The sequence below is a fragment of the Antedon mediterranea genome, chromosome 2 (genome assembly GCF_964355755.1).
Source record: "Antedon mediterranea chromosome 2, ecAntMedi1.1, whole genome shotgun sequence".
NCBI classification, from domain to species: domain Eukaryota; kingdom Metazoa; phylum Echinodermata; class Crinoidea; order Comatulida; family Antedonidae; genus Antedon; species Antedon mediterranea.
The window spans coordinates 15373782-15385786 of record NC_092671.1 but is presented as its reverse complement, the minus strand read 5'-3'; the positions used below and the strand labels follow the sequence as shown (position 1 = coordinate 15385786).

The following is a 12005-nucleotide window of genomic DNA, read 5'->3' as shown; positions in this document are numbered from 1 at the left end:
GCAATTTGAAAACGAACTGTAAATTTTCAAATTGCGCAACAAAATTCTACCAGACAATCGGTATTATAATAATTTATTGGAAACTAAATAACTCAAAATAAAACATAATAAATGCGAAGATAACATGTGTATAATAAATACATAACATTTATTATTACAATTAAATAATATTATCACTGTAACTTGAAATAAATCAAAATAAATGTAAAAATTAAGTTTTTAATATTAGTTTAAGCTAGGCCATGTAACCTAGTCAGTATCAGTAGTCCAGACCCTAGCTAGGCTAGAGTAGTATAGCCGGCCGCCCGCGCCGCGCCCGCCTGGTGGAACACCACCGCTTCGTTTTCCTTCGTCGGTTCTTCGACGGTATGCTAACTTATAACAATATTTGCACTACTAAAATAAGGAAATGCGATATTTATCTTTAATTTTGAATCATTCTTAGAAATTACTATAAAAATATGGGTGTGCATGATTTCACAATCTGTCGAAAAACCTTGCGCAATTTGCAGATTACTTGCGCAATTTAATACGTTGCTTGCGCAATTTGAAACACATGTTTCAATTCAAATTGCGCAAGGATTTTTTTTGCGCAATTTCAAATTGCGCAAATCGTTCAAATCGCGCATAACATTCATAATCGTATTATGTACGATAAGAAGACATCTCTCGTTCGTCGTCACGTACACCATATTGGTGAACAACATATGGCACAGATTTCCTCAGATTTTTAAACGGGTTAGTTGTACTTCATTTAGTATTTTCAACATATATTCAGTATTTATTCAATGTACATGTAGCACCTTTTAGTAGTAACCCAAAGTAGTGTTTATTGCACTGACAGTATTACATTTACTATAACATGCTAGGCTAGTAGTACTTATAGTAGGAGGCCTCTCTCTGTTTGTAGCCTGGTTAACCAAAATGGAAGGATCACATATCTGAGCAGAAGCATGTTGGCTTTGGTTGAGGTCGTTTCGCCCTACATTTTTTGACATTTAAATTTTTATTACCAGGGTAGTCACTTTTTTCAATGTTTTTATTTTAAACCACTTTACTTTACACTTCCCTTTTGTACACTACTACCAACAATTGTGCTTTTTGCAGGAACAAGTAGTATTATTATATTACTATTTATTAAGTTTAAAGTTTATTCCAGTAGTAGGCCTAGTAAATACTAAAATACAATAATTGATTGATTGATGTATATTATTCCATACCAGCCTATGTAGCAAGTTGACACACAACAATGTCTGACTCAAGTGCAGATAACCTTCCTATTGATATTTCATCGAATAAGCTTCTTGGTAAGTGTATATTTTATATTAATATTATTAACATTTTCTTAAATTAATCCTTTTGGATTGTCTCGTTATAAAATATAAATTTAGAAAAAGATAAAAATGTACACAACCGAAATAATATAACAGCAAACATGAATGGCATCAAAGCCTAGGCAAAGTATGGAACTGGAGTAAATGCGAAAGCTATCACAAATGTGGATTGAAAGAGACAGAAATTCAAAAATAATAAATATGATATTAATGTATTCTTATTTCATTTTTATTTATTTACTTTCCTGCAAGAGTTTATAAATTTCCATTTTATTTATTTTATTTAGATTGGCTGATTGATCGTAGACATGTTCAACCTAAATGGACTTCGGTGGCGCTGTCTGTTCGTCAGAAGATTAATCATGCGATTCAAGATATGCCAGAAGTTGATGAGATCAAACAGCTAGTAGTTGGAACATGCAAGTATTCTTAAGCTCTGTCTACACTATCAAACTAGTTGGAAAAAAAAAGTGTGATGTGCCCAAATATGGTAGTAATATGACATGTCCATAATATGGGCACATCACATTTTGTTGTCACATAAAGTTTGATAGGGTAGACAGAGCTTTAATACAGAATTATTGTCACAACCTAATTTTCAAATAATATACAATAAATAAGCCCAGATTGTGATAAAATAAAAATTGATACGAAGCCCAGTAGAATGGTAACCTTCTAGATCTACATGTCCTGTGGTTGTTTCCAGGGTTCATTCCTGACCTAGTGTCTCACTGCTCTTCCAACTCCACTCCCTGTGGACCTAAAGTGAGACTTAGTTTATATTATAAAAAAATTATAATTTTTAAATAGTTTATCCATACTGTAATTGGCAAGTTACTCGCTGTTGGATGCATATGGAATTTAAAAAAACACAAAATGAACATCTTTTAGACTGATTTTTTTTCTTTTAATTTTTTCTAGATATTAATTATTTCCATTGTAAAAAGATTGTTGAATTATTGAAAGTATCAGAATCTAACACAAAGAACATATTTGGACGTTACTCCTCACAACGCATGAAGGTAAAAAGTAGCTTGGTGGTTAACATGCATGCAAAGTCCACAGCTGTTCATTACTGGTTGTAATTCATGACTGTTTCTACTTCGCTACATAACCCTTAAACAAGATTTAAGCCCTGTCTACACTATCAAATTTTATGTTTAAGTGATGTGCCCATATATGGACATGATGATGTCATATCACTACCATATTTGAGCATATCACTACCATATTTGAGCATATCACTACCATATTTGGGCACATCACACTTTTTAATCAAAGTATGCACAATGTATAGTTATTTGTGTTGTATTAGTCCTTCCTACCTATCATCAATTATGTGATAATATCCATTTTTGGAAAAAATTGTAAATTCTCGCATAATTATTTCCAAAGGCTTTAAAATCTGATGAATATTGAATGCATGATTTTATATAATGAATGTTATGTTATGTTTTTTATAGGATTGGCAGGAAATTGTATCAATATATGAACAGGATAATCTATGCCTTGCAGAATCGGCTCATCTTCTGTCTCAGAATGTCAATTATGAGATTCCTGCACTTAAAAAAGCTATATTCAAATGTAAACAACTACAAACGGTATGTATTTTAAAAGCTCTGTCCACACTATCAAAATATATGTGACAAATGTGATGTGCCCATATATGGACATGATGATGTCATATCACTACCATATTTGGGTATATCACTATCATATTTGTGCACATCACACTTTTTTTGTCAAACTAGTTTGATAGTGTAGACAGAGCTTTACAGTGTGGAAATGTGCAGATATTGAACAGGAAACAAGCATAATGTTTTTTATTAAACAAAAATATCTTTACTACTGTAATAAATTACCATTCCCTAACATATAGAGTAACATAGTATTTACATGAACATTCTAGAATAAGATGTTTTGATTTAAGAAACCATGTATAATTAATAAGAACAATCAAGAACATTCCAGAAGTGCTATTAATAGAAACTGTAATCATGTAATAATGAGAAGTATAAGGAATGATCTAGAAGGTTATGAACATATTGTATATAAGGGGAAGTATGACAATTGTAAGGGAGAGAAGGATTTTGATTGAAGCATTTATTTTGAAGAAGGTTGTTGGATTAGAGGTTGGATTAGAGGTTGGATGTTATATTGTAAAGTCATTGTAAAGCTGTTGTTTAAAGTGCTTACTGGATTGTTAAAAGTTGAAGTTGATTGAAATTAAAGCTTTGTTTTTGAGTTATTTTACAACTTTGTGGATTTTGTGTGTATACTTTTTTATGTCACAAGGGAGTTCCTAAAGTATTTTCAACCGCTCGGAAACATACGTGAGAGGAGTTTGTGACATAATTTGGTGGCAGCGGTTATTTCGATCTACTGTTCGACTTAACTGTGTATTTATCTACTGTTGTGATATTTTGTGGTAGCAGTTTGATCTACTGTATTTTGCCATAGATTGGTGGCTGTTTTAGGATCAACTGTACTTTATTGATATTTTGAGGAAGCGGTACTTACGATACTGTGATATTTTACGGAAGCCGTGGTGCTACGTTTTGTTTAATCGTAAGTACACAAACATTGTTTAAAGAACAGTAGATTATTTTATTTGGAACAGTAGACTTGTGAACGTCTCGGTAACTACGATTAACTAGTAACAAGACCCTCATCCAGATTTAAAATATGGCTGATAAACAATCAACAACAAGATCCGGTAGAGAATACAGCGGCGGCGATGAATCTGATTCTGAGGTAGAATCGGTTCAGTCAATACAACCTGAACAACAGGCAGAAGAGTCTGGACCAACCAGTGGACATAACCCTACAGGGGCTGACTCATCTTCAAAAGATGTTTTGTTGTTGATGCAGCAGCAAATGCAGCAGCAAATGCAGCAGCAAATGCAACAACAGAATCTTATGATGCAGCAGATGATGGAACAACAAGAACGTTTACGCAAAGAAGATATGGAAAGACAAGAACGTTTACGTAGGGAAGATATGGAGAAACAGCAAGCATTAGTAATGGCGTTAATGGATAAGCAAAAGGACAGTGAGGAGAAACGATTAAAAGACATAATGAGATTGAAGGAAGTTCAGATTGCAAAGCTTTCTGATAGTGATGATATTGAAAATTATCTCACTACGTTTGAACGAATTGCTAACACCTATGAGTGGCGAAAAGAACACTGGGTAGTAAAACTGATACCACATTTGACAGGCAAAGCAAAAGCAGCCTATGCATCATTACCAGTGACAGAAAGTAACCAGTATGACATAGTGAAGAAAGCAATATTACAAAGGTATGACATAACTGAAGAGACATATAGACAAAGGTTTAGGTCAATTAAAAAGAAAAGTGAAGAAAGTTATAGAGAAATGTATGTTAGGTTAAAAGATTTATTTACTAAGTGGGCTAGGCCTGCTGATAAAAGCAAAGATGATTTAGCTGAAATTGTTATTTTAGAGCAATTAATAGATATTATGCCCACAGGGGTACAAATTTGGGTTAGAGAACATAAACCAGATTCTGGATTAAATGCTGCAGAATTAGCAGATAATTATTTTCAAGCTAGAAAAGGTATCGATTTTGAGAAAAAGTTTCAAAATAGAAAACACGAACATAGAAACAACCAGGAGAAAACAGTGAAAGGCACTCCTGAAGTTGACAGTAAGGGTAATAATAATCCCCCTGATAACTTTCATAAATCACAATCTGACGCTAGACAACCTCTCGTTTGTAGACGGTGCAAAAAAGTAGGCCACATAGAACGATTTTGTCGAAGTAAGGATGGCTTTTTGTCGACAAAGACAGATACTGTTTCAAAACCATGTACACCTTACGTTTGTAGAGGCCTAGTTGAAGGATGTGATTGTGAAATTTTGATAGACTCTGGATGTGATATGACACTTGTTCATTCTGATTTAGTAGCGGCTAAGAAAATTAATCGCGCGAAGCAAGCTAAAATTACATGCAGGTGCGTCCATGACCATGTCCAAGCCTATCCTACTGCATTCGTCAATATTAAGGTTAATAACGAAGACCATAATTTGTTGGTTGGCGTTTGCAGCGATTTACCAAGAGATGTAATTCTTGGTAGGGACTTTCCTAAATTTGGAGACTTATTAGGGAAGGGGGATAAGAATCATGATAGGCATAGTTTTGTTGCCACTAGAGATCATGCTAGAAAAGAAAAACTAAGAGAGGAAAACGAATTAAAGTCGGAAAAAGCTTCTGGGGTTATTTCACATCAGTTAGATGATGTGGTTAATTTTCAAGAAGAATTTGGACATTTAGATGGCCAACTACTCAGTAACAACCCTCCCAAGGAAAAAGTTCATAAAACCAGAAGTGAGAAACGAAAAGTTAGGAAAGAGTTTGCAAAAACAAAGGAAGCTCAATCTAGCCAAGATAGTGAATTAGACATTTTAGATATTGGCAGAGATAAAATTAAGGATTATCAGGTTAAGGATAGAACTTTAATTTCACTTCGAGAACAGATGTTAGTACAGAAGGATGATGACACTATAAAGATAGTCTGTAAGGATGGAATTTTATTTAGGCAGGTTTTCACTAAACACCAGACAGAACCAATAGACCAATTAGTAGTTCCATACCCTTGCCGTAATAGTGTATTGAAAGTCTCACATGATATTCCTTTGGCAGGTCATTTAGGTAGGAAAAGACATTAGATAGGATAAAGCAGAGATTCTTTTGGCCTGGTATTAGAAAGGATGTGACTGAATATTGCAACACTTGTGAGATTTGTCAGAAAACTTCAAAGTATAAAACTAAATTTAAGGATTTTATGATTCCTATGTCAGTAATTGTTAGTGAACCATTCCGACAAATTTACACGAATATTGTTTGTTCATTATTAGTAATTATTAATGATTATGTTGTATGTTATTATGGCGTAATTAGGTTTTATAGACTAGGAGTGGGTTAAGTTTTGACACGTCCGTGTATACTTGCCCCTCAAAACTCCAAGAAAGAGTTTTGAGCTCAGAAAGAGGGGGGAGTGTAATAAATTACCATTCCCTAACATATAGAGTAACATAGTATTTACATGAACATTCTAGAATAAGATGTTTTGATTTAAGAAACCATGTATAATTAATAAGAACAATCAAGAACATTCCAGAAGTGCTATTAATAGAAACTGTAATCATGTAATAATGAGAAGTATAAGGAATGATCTAGAAGGTTATGAACATATTGTATATAAGGGGAAGTATGACAATTGTAAGGGAGAGAAGGATTTTGATTGAAGCATTTATTTTGAAGAAGGTTGTTGGATTAGAGGTTGGATTAGAGGTTGGATGTTATATTGTAAAGTCATTGTAAAGCTGTTGTTTAAAGTGCTTACTGGATTGTTAAAAGTTGAAGTTGATTGAAATTAAAGCTTTGTTTTTGAGTTATTTTACAACTTTGTGGATTTTGTGTGTATACTTTTTTATGTCACAAGGGAGTTCCTAAAGTATTTTCAACCGCTCGGAAACATACGTGAGAGGAGTTCGTGACAACTACTATAATTGGGGAAAAATTATTTATTTAGTAAACTAAATTAAGCTAGAAATAATCAAGTTGTAATTTCAGATGTAAATTAGTATTGAGAACTAAAATATATAAAATAAGAGCTACACATTTATTTATTTATTTATGTATTTTATTTTATAGGAATGTGATAGAAAAGAGAAGGATTATCTAAGCCAAGCATCATCAGCTAAAGATGACTTCAAGTCCTCATGTAACAAGCTTGGAATCAAGGTTAGAAACAAATTAACTTAGCAATCAGTGGCCATATTCACCAATCATTTCCCTTAAATATCAAGTATTTCACTTACCTCAATATATATTTAAGTATCTCTCTTAAATTGTATTCACTTAGATAGGAGGTTTTTTTTTATTTTAAGGGTAAGTGTATCCCTCAGTCTAAGTGTGAATGGTGAATACGGCCACTGTGGAATAAAAGAAAAGTCAATTTTTAAAGATCTAATTTATTTTCTGTTTTTTTCTTATTTCAGGGAGAAAAAATTAAAACTGAGCTAACACAACTTGTATCAGATTTACCACTCATCTATGATAAAATCCTGTCAAAGACAAAAAAGCTGGACAAGGTCTCTGAATTTTATGAGGCATTTGTTCAATTTACAGTTGAAAAGTAATTTTTACATTTTATTCTATTTAATAATACTTAATTCTGAATTCTGATTTGATTTCATCATTTAGTATTAACAATTCTCATAAAATTCAATTTTCTCAATATTTTTATATTATTCCTAAAACCAAGGAAATCACACAACAGGATGATAAGCTCCAGATCAAAGGTTTTACCCCTAGTTGCGACTTGGTCAGTTTCCACCCTCTAAACACTTGACTGAATTTTGATTGTACAATTGGCTTCCTCCATGTTTAGCAAAATGGTACCATGCATAATCTGTACACTTATTGATAGCCTTGATTTGATTCAAAACCCTTTCCATTCAAAGTCTATTACGATAGCCTATCTTGGCAAGTCGGGCTTAGTGTCCTGTTGTTAGCCTTGCTAAAACTGGATTCACCAGATAACCAGACCAGACATACATTCAAGTTTTAATTCTGTTTCATTTTAGTCAGGAGAGTGGTGCGGTAGATAAGTTTCCTATCTGCCCAACATTACGTTACATGCTACAGCATGGTAACACTACAGTATATCGCTGGAGGACAGGTGAGGAACCAAAATCAATAGAAGAGGTTAAATTGATAGCGCCTGATGAAGAAAAAGATATTCAGGAAGACGAGGTATATTAATTAACTTGGATGATTCGTTATACAATGTAACATAAAAATAAATGCCAGAAAATTAAGAAAAATACAAGTTACTATGAATTTTTAAAGATGGAGAAATAATTCCATTCCATCCTTTATATCTCTCTTTTTTTTAGATTGATTGGGGTGATGGAGAAATAGATTTTGGTATCTCGCTTGATGAGCCGGTCGGTGTTGATGTAAGTCACACACTAATCTACGTTTTCTATTCAATACTTTCTATATTTGATAGATAATAAATTAATATTTGAGAAACTTGTTTGCAAAGTCAGGGTTTGGAACTGTGTCTACACTGGTGGCACAATGTTAGATTATTTTGTTTATATATTTAGGCGAATTGCCAAAGATAGCCATAAGCGAAATCATTCACTATCCTTTTTAAAGGTGGCAATCTTTGGGAGTGAAGTTGTAAATTGTCATTAGAAAATATCCTGAAGTGATAGTACCTGAACCCAGGACCATTGAATTGGTAGCCAAACATCATAACCACTAAGCCACAACTCCTCTCCATTGAATTGGTAGCCAAACATCATAACCACTAAGCCACAACTCCTCTCCATTGGATTGGTAGCCAAACATCATAACCACTAAGCCACAACTCCTCTCCATTGAATTGGTAGCCAAGCATCATAACCACTAAGCCACAACTCCTCTCCATTGGATTGGTAGCCAAGCATCATAACCACTAAGCCACAACTCCTCTCCATTGAATTGGTAGCCAAGCATCATAACCACTAAGCCACAACTCCTCTCCATTGGATTGGTAGCCAAGCATCATAACCACTAAGCCACAACTCCTCTCCATTGAATTGGTAGCCAAGCATCATAACCACTAAGCCACAACTCCTCTCCATTGGATTGGATTATTTAAAAAAATTTTTTTTAGGAAGAAGCTAAAATCGACTGGGGAGAAGATACTAGTGGTATTACTTTAGGGTGTGATTTAAAAACTGCAGATGATGGTGTTGCTAGAGGTACTGATGCTCTGACCCTCCTTGATAACTTAGAAACGAGAAATGCATTTGTGAATGACATGCTAGAAGTAAGTTAATTTATACCTTCAGAAGGTGGTAAAAGTGTCTGCTACTACAGTAGCAGATTATATCTGACTGAAGATAAGGTATTAAATTCAGTTACCTGCTGTCAAAGATGTATACTTTACTTTTATTTCTTTTATTTAGTTATATTGATTATCATGCATATAACCTTACTGATTTTTTCAGAATCTTTATTTATTCTTTTTTTACCATTATTTTGTATGTCAATTGAGATTAATTACATAGAGCTACGTCAATTTTTCAGATTCTATTCTGTATGACCAGGAATCGATGTGGTTAGCTTTTCACGGTGCGCAATAATAATAATAATAATAAATACTTTATTTTAACATGGAAAAGCTTGTGTCACCATAAAGGTGTTCTTCTACAAGGCTGTGATCAACTAACAGTAATACATTACACATTTAAAAATAACAAATTTTAAAAATAACAAATTAGAGAAAAAAATATATCAACAGAAACCTTAATTACATTTATGCTAAGAGAAATAAAAAATAAATAATAAATTACACCAATAATTTTTTTAAAGTATTTAAATTTGTGGCATTTTGCATTGGTTTTTCTAGAGTATTCCATAAACTAGCACCATGATATGAAAAACTTTTTTTTTATATTCTGTTTTGGGTTTATCCAATTTTAATACATCCTTTGATCTTGTATTGTATGTGTCTAGTTTGGGTGTAAATAGTTCGCAATCAAAAATTAGATCTTCACAAGCATGTATCATAATTAAACCAAATTTGGTACTCATAATTTTCAGGTCATATTTCATCATATAGCAATACAATTACATGCGTATTTCTATTGTGACGAATTAAATCTAGTTAAGTATTATTTTCGTTTTGACAATTACAAAAATCTGTCCAAGCATGAAAACAATAAGCACAAAAGCCGCTGAAACACTAATTACAGTAATTATTCTCATCCTGTACCATATTTAAGTTACTTCTTGTATAAGAAGTTAGATGTATACAAAATAGTGGAAAACTACTACAGCGACAACTCTATAATACCAATTTGGTTGAGTCACAAATTACCAACTAAATTCCAAAAGAAAAAGACAAAAAATTGATAGATTTGGCTAATGTATGTGTAATCATTACAATTGCTTATATTAAATTACTTGACTCATTTCAGCTTGAGTTTTTCTTACGACAAAGATTAAAAGAAATGGGAGGTGACGTAGACATTATATCTGTCAATCAGTTTCAAGGAGCACCCTCTATATGTCAGATGCAAACAGTTCACGATGTTACGTGCATGTTAAATTTGGTACAAGATGTATTAAGTCATCTTCGTGATTCCACTGTACAACACTTTTTAATGATTAAAAGCTCTCGAAGGTTAGTTTACTGACAAAATCTCTTTTCTCTTTTTGTATATCTAATCATTTTTATGTATATTTTATATGCAAATGACAATAAAAGTAAGTTTCCACTGATGAATGAATCTATCAACAAGGCTGAAGTTCTCATCTAATACAGATCATTTTCATAGATAATTGTATTTTACTTTTTTTCAAGCTATTTTTACATTAAAAAGAGATCCCTTCATTTTTAGGTATGTTGATAGACTTGCAGACTCGCTAAAAGAAAAACTTGTTTATGAAGAAAAAATGATTGCAAGTAAAGTTGCAGTAGTGGAGAAAAGACAAGCTTCTCTGGAAGAACAAAGAAAGCTTGAACCTAAACTAGATATCTTGATGGCCAAAACAAGAGAACTAAAACAACAAGTACGTTTTTCAAATTTATTTTTGTGTAAAGTAATGGAGTTGGGTAGCTGAGTGATGACACTTTACTGTACTAATACAGAAAGACCCAGAAAGAAACTGGCCACCCTACCACATAATGCAGAGGCTAGTACAATGAGCTCAGCTCATTCACCTATGTTCAGAGTGAACACAGGACTCACTTTTACCTTTAGTGTAAAGTAAATGCTTTGCTTTCTAATAATTGTGTTTGTTGATATAAAGTTTGCGGTACACAACATACATGATTCTGAAAAGAACTGTTGAATTTCTCCCAGAATTATATATACTGTACCTGGTGTACCTCAAACTTTATATCAACATTTGATTTCGCCATGCAAACCTTCAAACAATATTTGTGTTCAATTTAATATTAATTAAATGGTTTGTATTACAATACTGTTCCTCCGTCTTTTATATAATTATTTCCATATTTTGTCCTCAGATTGAACAAGAAATTTCTAAAAAGTATAAGAACAGACCAGTTAACTTAATGGGAGCCATTAACGCGGCACTTTAAACAAAGCAAGCAAATATGTATTCATAAAAAGGACATAAATGTAATTAGTACAAACATAAGCCTATAAATAATTTATGAGAATGAGAAAAAGATTCGAGCTGGAACTATCTTGATATGCAGATGTCCTAACCATTAGACCACAGGAACTTCCATTGTATTGTTCAAAATCAATTGGATAGCTCTTTAACACTCTCCATGGTACAGCGGAACAGCATTACAGTAGTTCTCACTTGTACGCATGTGCAGCAGTGATATTCACTCATCATATACACATTCACAGCAAGACTCTTAACTACCCAGTGGTGTACTGAAATGTTTAATTCATTAACCAAGAAGATAAGTGAGAATGAGAAAAAGTCACCCAAAACGAGATTTGAACCTCGATATGCAGATGTCCTATATTACTTATTTTGACACAAATGAAAATTCATATTGTTTATTTTTGGCAAGTAGCATTTTATTTGCACAAATTGTTAAATTACAGTCTATCCAATGGTAATGAAATAAACAGATCTTATTAATATTTAACTATTAT

At 32.9% G+C, this 12005-nt stretch overlaps 1 protein-coding gene across 1 annotated transcript; it reads left to right on the top strand.

Annotated features, from left to right (window-relative positions):
• The first annotated feature begins 652 nt into the window (after positions 1-652).
• LOC140040547 (CDK5 regulatory subunit-associated protein 3-like) lies at positions 653-11998 on the top strand. Its single transcript, XM_072086574.1, has 13 exons — positions 653-738; positions 1224-1307; positions 1622-1753; positions 2256-2356; positions 2798-2935; positions 7015-7104; positions 7362-7498; positions 7950-8118; positions 8262-8324; positions 9032-9187; positions 10341-10546; positions 10764-10935; positions 11396-11998. The coding sequence occupies exons 2-13, from the start codon at positions 1250-1252 to the stop codon at positions 11468-11470; spliced, it is 1497 nt and encodes a 498-aa protein (XP_071942675.1). The 5' UTR covers positions 653-738; positions 1224-1249; the 3' UTR covers positions 11471-11998.
• Positions 11999-12005: the final 7 nt, after the last annotated feature.